Source organism: Saccharomycopsis crataegensis (assembly GCF_037102585.1).
Source record: "Saccharomycopsis crataegensis DNA, jcf7180000000073, whole genome shotgun sequence".
In the NCBI taxonomy this organism is placed as follows: Eukaryota; Fungi; Ascomycota; class Saccharomycetes; order Ascoideales; family Saccharomycopsidaceae; genus Saccharomycopsis; species Saccharomycopsis crataegensis.
In genome coordinates, this window is record NW_027043820.1 from 1218673 (window position 1) to 1239177 (window position 20505).

The 20505-nt window shown below is 35.5% G+C and overlaps 9 protein-coding genes across 9 annotated transcripts; 1 reads left to right on the forward strand and 8 right to left on the reverse strand. All coding sequences in view use genetic code 12, as the record gives it.

The window, feature by feature from the left end:
• Positions 1–291: 291 nt before the first annotated feature.
• GPI13 (mannose-ethanolamine phosphotransferase GPI13) lies at positions 292–3807 on the reverse strand (the record flags this gene model as incomplete). The annotated part of the gene is made up of 1 exon (XM_064994901.1): positions 292–3807. One exon carries the CDS (start codon positions 3805–3807, stop codon positions 292–294), a length of 3516 nt encoding a protein of 1171 aa, XP_064850973.1.
• A 397-nt stretch (positions 3808–4204) lies between these two features.
• DASC09_012990 (INCENP ARK-binding domain-containing protein) lies at positions 4205–6784 on the reverse strand (the record flags this gene model as incomplete). Its single annotated transcript, XM_064994902.1, has 1 exon — positions 4205–6784. The coding sequence occupies one exon, from the start codon at positions 6782–6784 to the stop codon at positions 4205–4207; it is 2580 nt and encodes an 859-aa protein (XP_064850974.1).
• A 409-nt stretch (positions 6785–7193) lies between these two features.
• On the reverse strand, positions 7194–10217 carry DASC09_013000 (uncharacterized protein; the record flags this gene model as incomplete). The annotated part of the gene is made up of 1 exon (XM_064994903.1): positions 7194–10217. One exon carries the CDS (start codon positions 10215–10217, stop codon positions 7194–7196), a length of 3024 nt encoding a protein of 1007 aa, XP_064850975.1.
• A 741-nt stretch (positions 10218–10958) lies between these two features.
• Positions 10959–11951, reverse strand: EMC2 (Emc2p; the record flags this gene model as incomplete). The annotated part of the gene is made up of 1 exon (XM_064994904.1): positions 10959–11951. One exon carries the CDS (start codon positions 11949–11951, stop codon positions 10959–10961), a length of 993 nt encoding a protein of 330 aa, XP_064850976.1.
• A 225-nt stretch (positions 11952–12176) lies between these two features.
• Positions 12177–13157, reverse strand: DASC09_013020 (uncharacterized protein; the record flags this gene model as incomplete). Its single annotated transcript, XM_064994905.1, has 1 exon — positions 12177–13157. One exon carries the CDS (start codon positions 13155–13157, stop codon positions 12177–12179), a length of 981 nt encoding a protein of 326 aa, XP_064850977.1.
• Positions 13158–13581: 424 nt separating this feature from the next.
• On the reverse strand, positions 13582–14916 carry EFM2 (S-adenosylmethionine-dependent methyltransferase; the record flags this gene model as incomplete). Its single annotated transcript, XM_064994906.1, has 1 exon — positions 13582–14916. One exon carries the CDS (start codon positions 14914–14916, stop codon positions 13582–13584), a length of 1335 nt encoding a protein of 444 aa, XP_064850978.1.
• Positions 14917–15749: 833 nt separating this feature from the next.
• Positions 15750–16385, reverse strand: UBC1 (E2 ubiquitin-conjugating protein UBC1; the record flags this gene model as incomplete). Its single annotated transcript, XM_064994907.1, has 1 exon — positions 15750–16385. The coding sequence occupies one exon, from the start codon at positions 16383–16385 to the stop codon at positions 15750–15752; it is 636 nt and encodes a 211-aa protein (XP_064850979.1).
• A 699-nt stretch (positions 16386–17084) lies between these two features.
• Positions 17085–18978, reverse strand: POP2 (CCR4-NOT core DEDD family RNase subunit POP2; the record flags this gene model as incomplete). Its single annotated transcript, XM_064994908.1, has 2 exons — positions 17085–18896; positions 18976–18978. 2 exons carry the CDS (start codon positions 18976–18978, stop codon positions 17085–17087), a joined length of 1815 nt encoding a protein of 604 aa, XP_064850980.1.
• Positions 18979–19227: 249 nt separating this feature from the next.
• Positions 19228–20376, forward strand: DASC09_013060 (FAD-dependent oxidoreductase; the record flags this gene model as incomplete). The annotated part of the gene is made up of 1 exon (XM_064994909.1): positions 19228–20376. One exon carries the CDS (start codon positions 19228–19230, stop codon positions 20374–20376), a length of 1149 nt encoding a protein of 382 aa, XP_064850981.1.
• Between the last annotated feature and the right edge of the window lie 129 nt (positions 20377–20505).

The window sequence follows — 20505 nt, forward strand, 5'->3', positions numbered from 1 at the left end:
AGAGGAAGCTGATCTGTGACTAGAAACAGATTAATAAAACAGTAACGAGCTCTTTGACAACAAATATGTCAACAATATACGGTTTAACTTTAGGTAGTATGATAATATGCAAATAGTTTTTCGAATAAAGGCAAAAAATTGTACAAATAAAGATATTATTAAAGAGTAAAGAGTTCTCAGGATAAGTGGCTAGGCGAGAAAGAGTAGTATGATTCCTATAATAGGACGTAGGAACTGCCAAAAAAAAAAATAAAAAGATGAAAAATTTTAAATGCTTGTCTTTTTATGAAGTCATTTTCCAAATATCCTGTTTATCTGGTGAATTAATTTTGTGACACCAAAGAAAAACCCAACTAAAATTATGACGAAATTAATTACCAATAGGATCAAAGAGTTGAACAAAAAGCAAGGAACAAAAATCTTCCACACCATTAAATGCCTTTTAAACCAGTTAGTGAAAAACAAACTGCTTAATGTGATGATTGTTTGTGACATTAATAGCGTCAAACAATTGACGATAATCTTTGATAAGAGACTTATTGGTTTCAAGTTTGGTGGAATCTTCCATATAGTGATGAGAATAACCGACAATGACACAATTATAAAAGGACCGAATGAGTTTAGTAAAATAGGAATGTGTGAAAGGGGGAATGTAACTGAATCAGATAGTTGGAAAGCCAATTCCCACTTGATGGAACTAATTGTTATTTGATGATTAGTAGAATAGAAGAAACTGTATCCAAGCAAGTTGAAGATGATAGGACCGATCATGTTGCTTCTCAAACCTAAAATGTCCAAAATTTCGAGGGTGTTGAAGATTTGGTAGACGAGTAGCATTAAAGATATTGACGAATATGGTTTGTTGGTAATGATGATTGCCCCAAGAAAGTTCAAGATGAGTAATAAGTAGGAAGATCCATATATGTTGTTCAAACCAATAATTCTTGTTTCATTAGGGGTGACATCATCCTCGAAATAAAGATCATTTTCTGGAATATCATTCTCGTTTGATTCATCTGGATAAACTAATTTGATACACAAAGGGCCTTTAGACCAGATGAAGTTACCAGCAATTAAACAGACACCAATGACACATCTTGCAATCGTTAGCTTTGCACTTTTTATGGAATCAAAGGAAACCTTGAAGAATCTGTTGTTGAAATCAGGATGAAATTCAATGTAATCCAATAACCAATAGACACAGTTGGCAAGCAACACACTTCTCAAGAGCTTCCCTATCCATACTTGTGCCGAGTTCTGATACGAATCAATCCCATTCAAATTCATGAAATGTCTCAAGATATTAGGGAAGATCAAAGAAACTAAAAAAAGTAAAACTAGTGATGTCAATGTGAAGTTATTTGTAGTCTGACATGCAGAGTTACCATGGGTTACTGTTATCAATTTTGGACAGTGATTTAACTGTTCTTCACGGCATGTCCTAATCAATGAATTGAGCTTCTGAATAATCACGAATGAGATTGAGTGAATAACACCTTGAATGATTTTAAATTTCTCAGATTGCACATCTACTAAGGTTTCTTTTCCTTCACCTCCACTTGATTTCCCCTTATTCTTCTTTTCAGTTGCTAACAATAAGTACTTCTTGATAAAGACGTATAAATTATATATCCCATAATTAATCAATAAGAAGTTGATAATGGAATCTTGAAATATAAGGAAACTATTCGAACTGTATGTTATAACTTCAACAATCACAATAAAAACCAAAGCAATCGCAGACCACGTAGAGTCATAATCGTTAATGAAAAAGCGAAATTGTTTTATCAACCAGGATAAATTATATCTATCAAATATAATAATAAGGAAACCAGATATAATACCCGTAGCCATACCTAATAAGTTTATTGTCAAAGCATCAAAAGATAACGAAGCAAGCACCGGTTTAAGCACAAAATATGTCGCATTAAGTGCAATTAACCAAAAGAAAATCATCAAAATGATCACTGAAAGGAACTCTGTTATTAGCTGATTGAATACTATTGACGGAATTGTCTTTGCAAGAAGAACAAGAATTAAAAGAGAGAAAGCTAATAAAGTTATACCAATATAAATAAAAAGATTATTGAATTTAGCCCAGATGTTCTTGAATTTTTCGAGCGAGTCTGTTTGGTATTCAATCATAAAGTCTAACACTTCCTGCAAATTCTCTTCACTCAAGGTCATTTCATTAACTTCTGTATCAATCACTATTCCGCCAGAATACCCTGAAAACTGACCCAAAATAGAATCAATACTATCAACATCTTTCACTATTTTCAAAAATCTAGCAAAGTGATCTTGATCAACCAAAGGAGATGAGCCACCATCATTAGATATTAATGCCAATTTATATCTTTGAAGGTTCAAGATATTCAAGTAGTTAACCTTTATTAATTCGAGAAGATGGTCAACTTTCCTTGAATCATAAGTTGGACTAGAACAGCTAACATAACAATTTGTAACAGAATGCATTTCGTTGACAGGTCTTCCAAGGTTATTAAAGGGGATAGGAATACCCAACAACATTGAATAACTAGGAACAAAGTCTATCTGATTGATTGTTTTGAAATCTGAATCTAAATCTGCTAAATTATACCGGTCTTGGGAACTAGCATTCTCAATTTCAGGAAAAACTGGCTTTTTCGAATATAAGAACAAAGTGCTTTCCAATTCTAGTTTGGAGTCCCCTCCATGATTACCAGTTTGATCCATTCCATGATCACCCATAATAACCAATAATGTATCATCATCAATGCTATCAATTAGTTTTGTCATTTCTTCATTCATTTGTTTTTGTTTATTAACCATTTCAAAGTTATCTGGCCCGTACCTATGTCCTACATGATCCAAACCGAGAAAATGACCAACAATAACTTGCCAATTTGAAGATGCGGGATAATTATCTTGGTCTAGAAGAGGAAATATATGTTCCAAAACACCATTGTCCACAGTATGGATATCCCACACGTTTAAGGACTCGTAAGGCCATGACATATTTTTGTTCAAATATGGGCGGAACAAGCTATCCCAGGTATCATCACCAATTAAAGTGACATTCTTTTTCGCGCTTTGAGAAAACTGATAAATTAGATTATCCTCATTGATTTCATCGCCATCAAAATTACTCCCAGCATCAATAAATGTCGGCAAGGATCCTGTGGTCAAACCCTTTAGTCTTTGTAAGGTTGTAGTAGGAGGATCAGCTAAGAACTTGAAAAGGAGAGAGTTTTCAGGATATTGAACAGACATATCATATAGTACCGGGAAGTTGTTGTGATAGTTAGGGTTGAATGAAGGATCAAAATCATTAATCGGTATAACGAAGTCAAATCTCAAGGCGTCAATCACTATGAGTATAGATTTATTAAACTTTGGTTGTATCCAAGCACCACCATTATGACTATTCTCAATTTCTCTTTTAAAAAGATTCCGTGATGATACACTACTATGTGTTGAAGGATAAATATCAGAATTTCCCCAATTGTCATGATAGAATTCTATGCTTTTTAAGGGGATCTCGTGTAATATTTCATTGGATAAGTCCTCATAGTTCGAGGTGTTTGGTAACACTGATCTACTCAATAAGAAACCAAGCTTGAAGAAATAGATAGCAATACCCTGCAAAACAAATATAGCCACCAAATTACAGAAATACAACGCGTTCGACCTTTTCAATTTGAATAATCTTGAATTTCTTCTTAATGCTTGTTGTCGTAATGATTTAAGCTTCTTCTCTCGTTGCTGATAAGCTAACAATTGGCTGCTTTCGGTGCCCTCATTGTCAGCAGAGCGTATTGTGTCCATATTAAATTTTATAATCGCTAGCAGATAACACTATCATTCATTTTCTGGAGTTACACCCAAAGCAACTTGATTTTAAGAACCACCGTTTGATCTAGTGTATTTTCCACAATGTGGTATTTTCAATTTTTTTTCTTCCGTCCTCCAAAAACCCTAGATCAACTATGCGCACGCAATAATACAAAGCGAAAAAACACCAAAACTGTACACTGATAAGTGTGCTACCTATGAATCGATTCACTTGATTACATATATATATATATATATTATAGTACTATTAAATATCGAATCTAAATTAAAAAATAATAATCTAATATACAGAAGACAAGAAAGAATCAAAAACAGAACACCAAATTATGAACAGAATAATAATAATACAAAGGACAATGAAGGCTGTTCATCACTTTTTGTAGCCCATCTCCAATTTGTAGCTCTCAATCTCTTGACGAGTTAGCCTATCATTTTCATCCCACCTAGCAGAAGAGCTTCTAACAAAATGTTTAGATCTAGTATTTGCGTCATGACTTTTGAAAATTTCTTCCAAATTCAATTTCCCAATTGGCCCAAAAAGATTGTCAGGATCAACCTTTTGCTGGGTTTTCAACAAAGATTTTAATTCAGGAGAGTTTGCCCAGCTTTTTAAGACACTTGGATCTTCATCATCTGAAGAGTCTGAATAAATTTCTGGCAATACGGTCTTGGGACTAGCATGACGACTCTTCTTTACTAAAAGGGGTTTTTGCTTTGGCGTCAGAGAGGAGAATGAAGATGAGGATAATTTACCAGGGTGGATAAATGAGTTATTTGGGGTCAACATGATTGGTGGGTTAATTCTTTCATGGTTATTATCAGTGCTAGACGAAGCAGAAGAAATTGCAGCATTTTTTATTAATGTCGATTTCATAAGTTGTGAGCCATTAAATTTTGGTTGATTAGGCGTCTCGGTATTAATAATATCATTAGAGACCCTTTGACTTTTCTTGGCAGGCGTATTTTGACCAGAAACAATAAGGTCTCCCGAGTTCTTGTTAAATGATAATCTAGTGATATCACTCTTTTTCTTGATAGAGTTTAATAGACTCTCCTTTTTGATTTGCTCCGAAATAGGAGTCTTAAATTGATTGATATCCACTTTCTTGAACTCCAGACTATTGGTCTTGCGCTTTTTTTCGATTTTATTGTCGTCATTATCATGCAAATTCTCTTCAGCACTCAATTTTCTCTTTGCTCGAGCTGCTGTTGATGCCGATAACTCAGTGACATTTCTTAAAGGACTTTGGATTTTTGTTGTACCTGAGCCTTGCAAATTGTTCAATTTATGCTTCAAAGAACTATATTGAGTCTTAGTCTTCGCGGAATTAGTGAGAGAGTTACCAGAATTGGATTTGACAGATGCCTGTAGCTTGTTTGGTGATAATTGTGGATATAAACTGGATACAGGATTATGGCCGATACTAGAAGATTTTAATCCAATACCAATTTTTGGTTTTGTTTTTGTGAGAGTTGAACTTTTATTAACAAATTTGGCAGCCTTTTTTTTTGTTGGGTTCGATTGATCACGCTGATTTTGATAATCAGCACCACCATCAGCACCACCATCAGCACCACCATCAGCACCACCATCAGCACCACCATCAGCACCACCATCAGCACCACCTTTCACAGACTTTGCCAGACTGGATTCAGTAGGTGCCATAAACCTTGCAAGTACAACGCCTGATCTACTTTCAGCACTAGTATTAGTCAGAACAGTCCCAATTGAGCTAGTAATTGTTCCCTGAGACGAAACGGTAGTTGTCGAGCCATTCGATGGTTTGATATTTGATGGATTGACAGCTGATAATTTGATACTCGATAATTCTATGGACCTTGAAGAAGAGCTTGAAGTTATTGTTTGTGTTCTTTCTAGTGTCCCTGGTGAAGTAGTTTGCTTGAAAATACTCTTTGCCTTGCTTATGGCATTGGAGAAATAGTGGGTAATACCAGGAGAAGTTTGTTCTTGATCGTTTTTATCTGCATGATTTAAAGTTGTGGTTGATGTTAGCTCCAATTTAGAATCTTTAGGGGCTCCTTCTTTTTTGGATTTGACAGATTCAGCCTGTTTTTTAGTACTGGCAGAAGATACTGAACTAATAGTCCTCAGAGGGCTCGCGCTTCTTTTGTTTGTTCTGATAGGCGATATTGACCTCTCTTCTCTGATTCTATGTATTGTCCTTTTGATGGTATTAGCGCGGCTTGCTTTACCTGTGATATGCTTTGAGTTTGAAGAAGTTTTTGTAAGAGCTGCTCCATTTTTTTTGACAGTCAAAGGAGGTCTCGATGGAAGTGGAGTGAATGACTTAGATTTTCTTTGTTCATCACTTTTCCGATTGCCTTTGGCGGATTCTTCGACTAACGGTACATTATTTTCAACTTCAAGAACTTTTTCATTAAGTTTGACATTTTCATCATTTCTTTGGAAATTTGAAACTTTGAGTGCAATAGGAGATGTTAGATACAAGGGATTGATAGCGATGGACGACTTCTTCTTTTTGGGTTCCGATTTTTGGTTGGCCACGTACTTCTCTAGATCGATACTTGTGCTTCTTGTGGTAGTAGTGAGTTCTGGTTTTTTATTGAAATCCAAATGTACAGGATGCAACTGTTTTTGCGTACCATTTTCCTCGTTACTTTCATCCAGTCCGATTCTCTGATCCTCCAACCTCACCGGTGATTTCTTTGGTGATTTTAATAACAATGTCATTTTACTGGCCAGATCGTTATTCGAATCAAAATTATCGTCAAAGTAAATAATTTCATTCACCTGATCATTCAACCAGTTTAAGTTGTTGTAGACCGACTCTTCAAAAGATTTTGATTGTAAACAAACCAAGGAGCTGAACTCTGACATCTCGGTAGAAATCCATTTTGAAGTACCGGGAAGCGCCGTCGAACTTGCTTGTTCCGAAGCCTGTATAACCCAAAAGTTTAAGTTTTCCATTAGCAAGGTATTTTTCAAGAGCTATATGGCTAAGGCTTTCTCTAGATGCTCCAGGAGGTGTTATTGTTTACAATTATTTTTTGTTGTTTTTGTTTTGAGTTTCGCGATGCGGTAGCCACGTGAGGGGGTGTAACACCCGAAAATATACCGTGTCCTTTGGATGTATAGAATACAAATGTTCTCTAAAGAGTAAATAAACCATATTAAAAGTATATTGAATAAAGAAGCAAATCGATTATATTTCATGAAGGATTTTTCTAAAGAACGCTAGTTCAGAATAAAATTTAAAAGTCTTGAAAAAAAAAACAGATATCATAAGTCAAAACGCACGAGAAAAAAAGAAAGGAAATCATCAATAATTAAAAGTGAAAATGAAGTAATTTTGTTTAGAGGCGCTGGTGTTGCATACCTATTTTCGGTAAGATCTAGTATGTTTTCTAGAGCTATTATTACCTTTATTATTAATGTCGTAGGCAGGTAACAAGTTGCAATTAAGCATACCACTGTTGTGCTGCATCTTCTCATTCAACTCTATAATTGGATAGTTTGGAAACTTCATTTCCACAGGAGAAGGAGGAGATTGTGGCTGATAATATTGATGCTTAACCGAAGGCAATGTCATGTTTTGCTTTTGGGCCTGAGGAGTTTGCACAGGTGTTTGATTGAGAGGAAAAGTGAATTTCTTGATGTCACAATCAATTGGTGAGAATTGCATGGCAGCAGAAGATGATGAGCTATATGTTGGTGGAGATCTCATGAAAGTTTGTTTATAGGACGGAATCGCGTTATAATGAATATTCAAAGATTGAGTATGCATATGCTTCTTCTTGGACATAGAATTGGAGAAACCAGAATTGCTAGCTATTTTCTTTGTTTCAATCAAATGATATGTGAGCTCAATGTCTTTGGTATCAGTTATTTTTAAATCATATCCTTTCAAGAATTTTCTCAAAGCCTCAGTAGCAACTTTCAAATTGTCTTCCACATCCATATATGTCAAAATTATTTCATTATCATTCAATAGCTTGATACCCACATTCAAGAAAATCTTGAAAGGAATTATTATTTTGTTCAAAAATTCCTCATTGGATTGGCTAGCAATTTTGCTAAGGTTGAAGCTATTGGAAACCGGTGAGCTGATAATCAATTTTTGTTCATTAGCAATGTGCTTTGACATTAATTTAAAAGCATCAATTGCACTTTTGGTGTCAATAGCTTTCAATTCAATCAATTCATAGAATCCATCACCTTTAGAGTTGGTTGGGAAGTCGCTAGGGAAATTAATGAAACTATTTGTCTTCTTTTCGATCTCGTTGATAATTGAGCAATTGAAGTTGTTCAAGAACATTCTGTGTTGATTTTCAGAGAGTCTGAAGTTTATGAAATTCAATTCCTGACAATTCTTAACCAAGTTCTCAAGCTCAAGCTTAACTTTTGGAATATTTATGGAGTTCTTGTTTGGACACTTAATCAAGACATTATTGAATCTTTTGAAACTAATCAGCTCTTGCTTCAATTCAAAGGTATTAGAGAACTTGATAAACACATTATATTTTCTCATAATTGATTGAATTAGGTTACCACCGATACCAATGATTTGTCTATGATAGATTTCAGGAATACAAAAAGACATTTCAGATGGGAATTCCAACTCAAGCAAGTTAATACCCATTTCCAAGTTCTTAATGGAATCACCTGAAATTTCAATCATAAAATTATACTCATTAGCAGATTTGAATTCAATTTTGGTGGAAGTCTGATTCTTAATTTTAATTAGTTTCCCGTTTTTCTTCCCACAAATAAACTCCTTTTCTCCGTTCAATAGTTCAATCTTAAATTTGTATTCAAACTGAGCACCAACATTATTCCCAGTACTGTTCACTTCATTGGTTAGAGTAGACAAGTTGTTGTTGAAATCAAGTTCATCAACTCCATTCAAAGCAACTGGAGGATTTGATAATGAGTCCTTCAAATTAGAAAACATTTGCAAAGCTCGTTTAACATTAGAATTGTTCCCAACAATCTTATAGCAAGATTTTTCATAATTCATTAAAATCCAGGTATTAGTGACGAAGCAAATTTCGGTGAAAACGGAGCTAATTTTCTTTTGATCGATTACTGAACATTCGATATTAATTTCTAACTCATAAATTTTGTTCTGCAATTCTGCTATCTCTTTCAAGGTCTTTTCAACAAAATATTCGTTGTTTGCCTGAATTCTGATCAAATCGCTGGATGAGCTCAAGTCTGGAAACTGAATGAATGAGCCATTGTTATACATGATCTTGTTAATTGAAGTTGCTTCATTTAGCAACATGTAGTTCATTCTTGTTTTATTAATTCTCAAGTCTTTGAAAAACAAGTTATTTTCTACCCTGGACTTCAAGTTCTTCAACAAATATTTGGCATTCAAGATTTGAGACTCAATACCTGATAGAAATATCTTGTTGTTGTCAACATAGTTATTGGACGAAGTATCAGATGGAACAGGTGATATTGAAAATAATTCAGGCATATAAATAAAAATCCCGGTCTGCTTGATGACATTTCTAAAATTTTCTAATTTATTACCACCGATCAAGTTGATTAGACTCAAGTCAACATCAATGGAGTCAATTTTTAAATTTTTGAGATCATCAATGAGCAATTTGCATCGTAACTCAGCAGCGCTGACGTCGGATTCCGTACCAACAACGTACAAGTAAAAATTGTTATTTGAATCAAGGGATTGACCATTGAAAAGAGATTTGGAGTCCGACAAAAAGATCTCGACGTTGAAGAACTTGGAGATTGAGTCCAATGTTTTGATGAAGCCGGAGTTAAGCTTCGAAGTCTTCAAATCAAGTAGATGATCGTTAAAAAAGCTAGAGTTGATAAGCAATTTACGGTAATTGTATTGCTTGACAAGAGAAAAAAGCTTATTTTGGATATCAATCAATGATTCTAAAGAAGGGGCTGAAACTTTAACATTCAAATTTTCATTGTAGGAATCACTGGTTAGGATTGACATTGATTCGCGCAACTTGGTTTGTTTTTTGAGAAAGTTCTTCATCAATTGGACATTGCTAAGGGCGAGCATGCCTTTATCATTTTTCTTCCAGAAATCAGTGTTGGTGGTTTGGTAATACAATTCACATTCAGAAACATTTGGTTTTGCAAAAGAAACGGCTTTCAAGGATAAAATGGTTGAAAATTTTTGCAGATGGGATTCTCCGGTTCTTGATTTGATCACTGTTGTTTCGATCTTTGGTTTGCTGTTCAATTTCGTTGTTGTGTTATGTCTACCATATTTGTTGGTGACATCAGAAAGGATTTTATTTTTGTGAGAACTAGTGGACTTTAAGTTGATCAGAGGATTTTTGCCAAAGTCCAGATGGATAATTGGGACATTGGCATCTGATCTGTAGTAAGTGAACTGGTTGTATCTATCCATATCAACAAAATCTGAAAAGAGAAGGGGGTATCGAATCTAAGGACTATGTATCGTGGGGAAAAGACTTAGGAAGCAAAACTGCACAAGATGAACAGAAGGGAAATGAATTTGTTTTTTATATCAGAAAGCTCTCGTTATGCATGTGCAGAAAACTTGATGTTTGGAAATTTCCCTTTTGGGCGGAAAAAAAGCACAAAACGGTGAAAAACAAAACAACTGACAATTCTGTACCCATGATATACATAACTGGACATAACTACAATCGCAGTGTATCCCATGGGCCATGGAAGTCAGCATGTAGTTGATCTTGCTGAGTCTTTCCTTGTCGGTGGCAATGCTACTTTTGAAAGTCCTCAACTCCTTGTAAGTTTTAGAAACACTCCTAGCTGGCAAGCGGAATGTACGGACGAAGGGCTCAATATTTTACACATAGATTCTTTAGATTCCCAAAAATAATAATCAGAACTGAGGACATTCAAGCCAATGTTGCTGTACCACATGGTATAGTGTGCCAAATAGTATACACTATGACAAAGGTAAACAGTAAAACGTAAACATTACACGCCACTCCAACCCTTTATTCTCAGGAAGTTAAATCCAATTGTAAACAAAAAGCTTCATAGATGTATCTATGAAGCAATCTATTAGATACTACAATTATGGTTCCAAGCACGATATATTTACGCTAATCGAGAATGCTAAAACTAAAAGATCATGCAATAAATTTCAAATGCGTCAACACTATTCAGATGTTAACACTTTTTCAATCAATTTCTTATTTTCCTCACTGGTCCAATTCTTTTTTATTATCTCTTTCAATTTTTGGGAGGCCAAGATATTTAGTTTGGAATACTGCTCATTCTTCTCTGAAAATTTACTCACCAAGTTCTTGTTCTTGAATTTTAAAGGCTTTGTTAAGATGAAAATACCAGACCATCCTTTATAATAGCTTTCACATAATTCCACACTTTTCAAAAAGTGTTTCAAGCTTAAATTGAAGAAATTGAAAAACTTGTCAATAGTAGCCTGGTTGTAGTTGAAATTCTCCCTTTTGTTGGCATTGTTGGAATCGGAAAAATCATACAAGATCTTGTATGCATATGATTGGTAAACTGCCCCCAATTTGTAATATATATTGTAGGCAAATGGAACGCAAAGCAAGATTTGCTCCAAGCAATAGATTGATTTTGTATAATTCCCCAATTTTAAATACACCTCAGATAGTTCATACCATGATTCATTATCGCTAGGTTTAACCTCTAAGTATGATGTCAAATCCTTAATGTATTCATTTGCATCAATATTATTCAACTTGCTAGCCAAATATGTTCTTCTTCTAATAACATTGATTTTTTTGCCAAATTGTGGTACAGATTCCAAAAATTTCGACGCTTCTTGATAATTCTTCGGTTGTGATCCTGTGGCTTCAATATAAACGGATCTTAAAACCGCAATTCTTTGAGATTTTTTGTAACCTCCAAACTTATCAGTGAGACGGCCTAACATCATTTTCGCCTCAGTATCATTTTTTGTGATGAGAGCCAAGTAGAATTGTAATTCAGTCAAATCATAAATATCCTTTTGACTATCTTGTGCAAGTAGCAAGTTCAGGGTTGCAATATTCAAAAAATTCTTGTTTTCATGATATAAGGATAGCGCCTGTTCCGGTGATAGATTATTGTACAAACCAGAGCTATGGACTCTCAAAAGCCTGTCTTTTGTTTCTTTGGACATTATCAATATGGTGGTTAATTCTTTTGAAACCCATATTTGGCCACTCTACTGATTACAGTGTTTGGAGATTTTGCCCTTTTTTTTTTCATTTTGTCTAATTTACTATATGCACTACATATATCAGCACATACCCAAAAGATGTATTACATCAAGAAACAAAACAAAAAAAACATTCCCAATATCATTCCCTATATCCTTCTTATTTATGCAATAAGTTCTTAAAAATCATTCCATGCTGTGATCAATCTGGCTCAAGAAATCATTATCGTCCAACGCAGATTGTATACCAAATTCGTTATCATCAATAAAACCAGCCATTTCATTGTTGAAGACATCATTATTTAGCCCGCCGGGTATATTAGAGTCATAACCGAAAGTCATAGAGTCAGCACCTCCAGCAACAACAGGATGCTGTTGTATGTTTGATAACTGGGAACCGTGGGATATGATCGATTGTTGTTGTCTTTGTGCCTGCTCCTGTAATCTTCGCGCCTCTTCTTCTTCTACCGCCTTTCTCTTCATTTCTTCTTCATATTTCTTTTGAATCTCAAGTTTAATTTGTTCTTGCCTTTGGTACCAATTTGCAGGGGCTTCAGAGTAATTTTTGGGTTTCAATTTGTCAATAGATTTTTTGATACAGTTCGAATCACGAAAGAATTTCTTGCTATCTGAGGTAGCTTCAAACTGGCCCATGATATCCATCATGTTCTCATTCATTTCGTCAAGATTAGTGGTATCTAGATGTCTCAACTTCCTTAATAGCTTTCCGCGCTCCATAAACTGAGGATCAAGCACCGTTGAATGTTGGTCATCTGACTTTAACGTATCACATTCCACGTTGTTCCTTTCTATTTGTTGCTTTACCAGATCCAAACTACCAATCCACACACTCATTGGATCATCAATATTGTGCTGTTTTGGTTCAGGATAGGGTGCTGGGGGGATGATATTCTTCAATGGAACATTCTTTTCTAGAATAACCTCCAATAGTTCTTGATTTTGAATAAATCTTTGGGCTAATGATTGTTTAAAATTCATAACTTCCGCTTCATCGTGAAAAGAGGAACTATTTGCGATCTGGCTTGCTGGGCGCTTTATTTGATGCTGAAGTAACTGTTGCTGGTGAGGTCTTACGTTAGCAGGATATGGACCTGGCTTCCCTGGAGGATATTTTGTCAGTACCTTTCTATGTTGCGGTTTCATCATCCTGATATCTAATATATTGTGAGAGAATATAGTATCAGCTTTACTACTAGGAGAAGTGCGGTAAGCGTTTATTTACACAAAAGAAAAAAAAAATGTAACAAAATTGACGAGTTGAATGTGCATATATTATTAGGCGCACTCTAATGTAAGTATCCAAACAATTGGTAAAAACGCTCTTCAAATAAGCCATTCTTCTTTTATCGCATTATAGTAGTCGCCATAATATGTATGTTTGGCACGAACTTAATTATCCAAAAGAGCTTTTTTCAATAAAAACTTTGTCTTTTCTGGAGTCTACGTATTCAGGGAGTGACTGTTGTATAAGGCGGCTGAAGTATCCAAAATTGAAAAACTTTGTATGATATATATTAGTATTACAAGATGAAATATGTATTTCATAATAGTCAGGTACACTTTAATTGGGTCAGGAAATCCAGTGTTTAAATATTAATCTCTGTTTACCGAAATCATCGAATCCATTTTCAATATCCTCATCAACTAGTTTTAAACAGGATAATTTTTCATCATCTTTAATGAGTCCCCAAAGCAACTCTCTAACTTCCTCAAATTTTTCTCTTTCAGGAAGCTCAAGGAGCACTGTTCCGTGATTTTCGAAATCTAAATACCGTTTGATCATATTAACAATGAGATAGGGATGTGAGGAAGAATAAACTGGGTCTGACAAAATGATTGTCTTAAATAAGTTAGTTGCACCGAAAATTCCCAATTCCTCGTCAAATGATGAAGGATCCTGCCAGTCAAGGGCCTGAACTTCACAAATTGACGATAAGTTATTCAAATTCACATTATCTTGCAAATTTGGGATAATCGCAGGTAAATCAGTCAAGAATATTTTATTCATATTTTTTGTCAAAGTATTTTCATTCTCCATAGATATGATGTTTTCTTTTTCTATTATCCCGCAAGCCATTCCAACTAAACCTGTGCCTGCACCTAGTTCTAGGATTGGGTGTCTAAGGTAATTCTTTTTCTCCTCATCATTATAATAATTCTTTATTAATCTTTCAGCCAATATCAAAGAGGATCCCCATGTTTTCAAACCCAAATTATCCTCTGTTAATGAGGGTTCTTTTAGTTTCACGTTAAACTTAGAATTTGCAACGCAGTCAAAAACAATCAGACGGACGAATTCAGGCTGGGCAGTTCTACCACAATTTTCTGCTAGTCTTAAGCCTGCTGCTTTCCATATTTCATCTCTGAGTTTGTTAGTTTCCTTAAGGGTAGCACCTTGGATCCAGGACAAATCTGAGGAAACAATTGATGTGATATAATTGAAGAATTCAAGTGGAGATGAGAACCTGAGATATGGTATTGTTTTTAAATTACTCGGTTTTATGAGTTTTGTAAGTGATAAATTGGTGAACCAAGCTATGGATTCTACTACATCCTCTTCTGATATTCCCTTGGAGTTAAAAAACTCTTTGTCATTGATGCTATCGTGGTTCACAGTTGTAAACCCTGCAGGTTTGGAGCTAAAATTGTACTGCACTTCAGGTTGAAATAATTTCAAAATGAACAAAAGATTTGAAAACGAAGGTTTCAATGAAATATGAGGAAGATCTAGTATGTGCACTACTTCCTGTTCCTCTTGTTCATCATCCAGATCATTTGATACTTGTGAGTCTTCTGGTGTTTCCGATTCTTTTAATGAACAGTTGGCGTGCTCCTCGATTTGGACATTCTCCACGGATGGCCTTTCATCGGGGGAAAATAAGTCAAGTGGATCAAAATCTTCCATGGAATTCTTCTTCGCTGTGAAAACGATTATGTGTGGTGATAGAAAATGGCTTTCTGAATAACGTCACACAGCATTTTTTTTTTTTTTTTTTGAAGAAAATTTTCCATCTGCTGCAGGATTTCCTTTTTTGGTGTGGCAACAATCTTTTGGGTCTTTCAGATAGTGATAAACTAAATAGCTATCGTTTTGCTCGTCAGTATCACAGGAGCATATATCCTTTTTTATTTCAGAAAAAGAGGCCTGCATTTACGAAGTAATTTGAGAGCATAAAGAAAAAAAAAGAAAAAAAAAGATAACAATCACGTAAAGGAATCATCAGGAAAATAACCGGGTAGGACTTTATAATAGAAATCGTCGATAATGACAGAAGATATTCGTTAGATATTAATTACTATTTCTATTTCTTTTCTATTTAGTCATATGTTGTATGGTATGTGTAGTGATTATCACAAAATAAGTAAGGCCCTCTTTCTCCAACTAATTACCGAAGAGCTACTCAAGTAACAGGAAAAAAAAAGATATCGAATACCTGTGCAATCTCACAGTAACCCCCTTCCCACACTGATTATATACTTTCTTGCGTTCTTGACCAATATTATCATCAAAAGCCTTTATTTATTTCCATATGAAGAGTTGGCGCATGTAAGAAGGATCACGGAACAAATCTTTCGCAGGTAATTAATTAATAGGGTATTTACAAAGAAGCAAAACAAAAAAAAAACGAGATTAAACAAGGAGCAAGAGAACAAGTCAGCACCTACAAAAGGGCCAAATATATTAAAGGGATGAAAAATTGCAAAGGAAAAATGAATCGTACTTTTGTGATCGATCCTCTATTCACATAATCTTTGAATCACGGTATCTTCCAATTCGTTACTGCTCACGTCCTCCATCTTTTCGACCTTCAACTTCTTCAAGACTTTGATTACTTTCTTTTGATCGAACCCCATGACCACAAACATTTTAACAGCCTCAGGCTCGATGCCTTCGTACGGATCAGCTGGCTCTTCCAAATTTAACATGGCGTACATTTTGGTCCAGTTCTTCGCAACTTGGTCAAACTTAGCCTTGTCAGTCTTGTAAACATTGGCAACTACCGCATCTTGTGGATCATCTGGAACTGGGGTTTGTAATAGCAATTGCAACGAGATCAAACATGCCTTCAAGGTCAATATAGGAGTCCAGCGATCCTTCAAAATGTCTAGACAGATTGCTCCTGTTTGGGAACTGATGTTTGGATGATAAACTCTGGTGGTAAACTTCATCTTTGGTGGTTTAAATGGGTACTCTTGAGGAATTTCAATATCAACTACGAATTTCCCACCAGCATACGGGGTATCTGGAGGTCCAAGAAACGCACCAGTTAATTTGGAAATATCAGACTCGTCTATCAAAGACAACGTAATATTTGACTTAGAATCATTTTTGGTATCTTCTAATTCTTTGATGACTCTTTTGGCTCTAGACATCTTTGGTTACTTTGTCACAGGAAATTAATTGTTTTGAAGCAAATTCAGGACACAAGGAGGCGAGAAGAGGAAACTCAACAGTGATGGCACAAGATGCAGCCAAATAGAAAATAAAATCCGAGAAATACACCCGAGAAAAAATAAGTCACTTAATGTTCGTAGCAGCGACACAAGTTAATTAATCACTACTGATGGACGATGGTGGCAACTCATCAACAAAAACATTCCCTTTTTTCCTGACCCAAAAGCCAGATTTGCCCTCACGTGAATTCGCAGGCAATGGAATGCATGTATGAGGATTCACAAATAGCATAAATTATGAGAAAATAATGAATTATATATTCCTGAATCATGACTAACTACCCTATTATTCTTATGAGTCATCTAATATTTTCTCTTATTGTCGGTCATTGGCTACAAGCAGTCATTATAAGAACCTTCATTTCTTCATCTAAATACCTCCGTACTTACACATAGTAAGATAACAAAACAAGTCTATTTAGACATATTTAAGATTACATTTTAAAGGAAATATTTAGCCTCTCCCCACATCACAAGCAGCAAATTTATAACATTTCTCAAAATAGAGACAAAAAGGAAAAATAAAGAAGAAAAAAAAAATTGCAAGAAAAAAGACAACACAAGAAAAGAACTCAATGCGAAAAATCAACTAAAAATCAAATGATGCGTCAATAACTTTCATCTACTAAGGTACATTGGAGATCCAACATTCATACCCATGTTAATTGCATGTTGCAAGGGGGTGCCCATTCCCATATTGGTATTATTGTTTACATTCCCTCCCCCGGTATTATTCTCCACAGCGGCAGCAATGGCTGCAGCCATATTAAAGCTGCTTATTCCGCCTCCATTATTATTGACATTGGAGCCCAAATTAACAGCGGCATTGTTGAGTAGCATTTCGTTATTTTTATCAATGCCCCAGACCAAATTCTTGAAAGTTTCTAGTCCATCACCATCCTTATTGGCATTACCAGAAGATAATGAAATTAATCTTCTGAGTTCGAAAAAACAAATACTTGTCAACAAAGACTGGTTTCCAGACTGTAAGTAGCTAGACTGCTGGACCGGAATGCCCAAGTTATCAGCCAAATTCTCTAAGTTAAATCTCTTAAAATTCACTTCCCCACTCGATGTTGAAGCATTATTGCCGTTATTGTTATTCGAACCACTGAGAATATTGGAGCCGTTAAACCCAGAAATGTGATTTGTATTGGCAGTATGGCTATTAGTATTGTTTGAAGGTGAGCCATTATTTGGGAATAAATTGGACTGATGTAATGAAATATACTTGATATCATAGAATTTATGATAGAATTTATGACACCACCACAAAAAGTCTTCACTCTCATTTGGCATTAAATTATTAATTAATAAACTCGACAAAAAGCCAAAATCATATCCACAATTGAAACTTATCCAAGTGATATCAGAATCTGAACCTAAAATCAAGCCAGAATCAATTAGCAACTCGGCAAATTCATTGTGTTCGATACCAAACTTATCGAATTTCTCAAAATTGACACCAGTCATTCTTAAGTCATTGATGCTCTCACTACCGAACATCTCATCTTTCAAATCAAACTTGAAATTGAATTGCCAGGTTGATGACAAACTGGCATTATAATTAGTCGGCTTCTTCCCGTTACTATCGCTTAGGGTAATAGATAATTGGATCATATTGGTTATATCAGAATTAACTCTCATGGTTTGATAGTGATAATCATTGACATTAGTAAACTTCCCAATAGGTCTGGCGATGATTCCGGGGATTTCGGTACTAAGAGAGATGAACTTGAATTTCTTGACCAATTTTCTAATAACCCCAAACTCTTCATGCATATTATAATTCCAGACTTCCTTGATAAGGTCAGGTTCAGAAATCACAGATTGAGTGTTTGTTCCCATTAATTGTTGTTGTTGCACTTGTTGTTGTGCTTGCTGCTGTTGCTGTTGTTGAAGCAAGGTATTAATATTGATGCTTGTGGCATTAATACTAGTTGAGTTACTGCCAGCATTGATTGCTGCGGTACCAACAGCATTTCCTGACCCGTGGTTCACAAGGCCAGCTGGAACACCAATACTGGCACCACTAATATCATTACCAGTAAGCATGTTTCCCATAGGGTTATAACCTGATGGCTGAGGATTGTAAACACCTGCAGTTGGTAAAAGCTGTTGTTGTTGTCCTCTAGTTTGTGATTGTTGTTGAGCCACTAGCCTCGCTTGATTCTGCTGTTGTTGCAAAAGTTGAGGGTTGAGACCATTGTTCAACACATTTAACGCCGATTGGCTGCTGTTGGCATTACTATTGCTGCTATTGACATTATTGCTACCTACCAAATTTATTTGATTAGGATTGATATTCAAGTTTAAATTAGGGTTGCTCCCTTGTTGCTGATTTAGCTTGATATTGTTTAGGTTTACCTGTTGCTGTTGGCGTTGTTGAATGTTGAGGTTACTCTGTTGGGGTTGTTGCATATAATACTGCTTGTATTGTCAGTAAAAAAAAAAAAGCTCAAACACATAAAAAATAATGTTGCAATAACAGGGGCATCCTGATACTTACCATCTTAGCTATTGTGTTGTGGAATCATTGGTGGTGACAGTCAAATCCAGTTCACCTCCGTTTTTTCCTCCAAATATTTTTTGTGAAAACGCACAAATAATTATTATCACATGATTTGTTGATCACGCGGGTTCCGTTAGTACGGAACTAATATCACCTTGCATGCGGCTATTAATAGCATCAATGTTATTTATCAGTCATACTCTAGCCATCCACCCTACCCTAAATTTTATGATACTCAACTAGCAAGCCATGGACAAACGACATATTGTGGTGATTGGTGCCGGAATAATCGGCCTTAGTGTTGCCTCTGAGTTGGCAGATACCGGAAAGTATACTCTCACTGTCATTGCTGATCATATGCCAAGTGACTATAATGTGTCTGAATTATCAAAGGATGGTTACTTGTATGACTACACTTCTCTCTGGGCCGGCGCTCATTATAGACCTTTCCCATTCACTTCAGAACATGGGAGATTTGAACAAGAGCTCACAAGGATTACTTACAAAAAATTCAAGGAAATATCCGCAAACCATCCTGAAAGTTCCATTAAATTCATGAAGGGAATCGACTTTATCGAGGCTCCTTCAAAAGCATATTTGGGTCAGCTTAATGGATATAGCGGTGAATATTTGGAGAATTTTGAAATTATTCCGCACCCTACAAGAAAGAACATCAAGTTTGGGGCACAATATGACACTTGGTCTTTGAATTCACCTATGCTTTTGAAATTTTTGCATCAAAAATTATTAAAGCAAAATGTGAAATTTGTTAAACTTCATATTAGATCATTGCTGCAAACCATGGAGCAGTATGAAAGTAACGAAAACTTTGTTGGAATTATTGATTGTTCTGGTAGGGGAATTCAAATGACTCCTATTGGCTCTCTGAATACTGATCCAAATTGTTATCCAATTAGAGGCCAAACATTGATGTTGAAGTCTTCTAAACTTAAGAACACCTCTTATTATAACAAGACTATTACATATCAAACCGTCAATCCGAAGAATAGTTCAGAGACTGATTGGACTTTTATTATTCCAAGACCACCATTGTCGGATGGGGTGTTCATTTTGGGAGGAACAAAACAAGAAAGACAGGAATCTCCAATAACTCCTAGAAGCGAAGATCGCGAAGTCCTTTTAGGCCGGGCCAAGAAGTTCTTTCCTGAAATCTTTGACTCGGATGTTCCTCAATATGAGATTTTAAAGAACGTGGTCGGATTCAGACCTGCAAGAGTTGGCGGCTTTAAACTTGAAAAGCAATGGTATCCAAGGGCTGGAGGAAAATTCATAATCTGCAGTTACGGTGCTGGTGGAATGGGCTATGAATTATCATTTGGAGCAGCTTCCAAGGTGCTTAAGTTAGTGGAGAGTCAAGAAAATTTTGCGAAGTTGTGAAAACATGCAAAAGTAAGCTCTTAGCTATTGCTTTTGTGTAATGCTTCAGTATGCATCTTTGAAAGATTTTTTTTGGTGTCAAAAGTTGACAATTTTTCCTCGGTATTTATATTCATGTATATATATTAT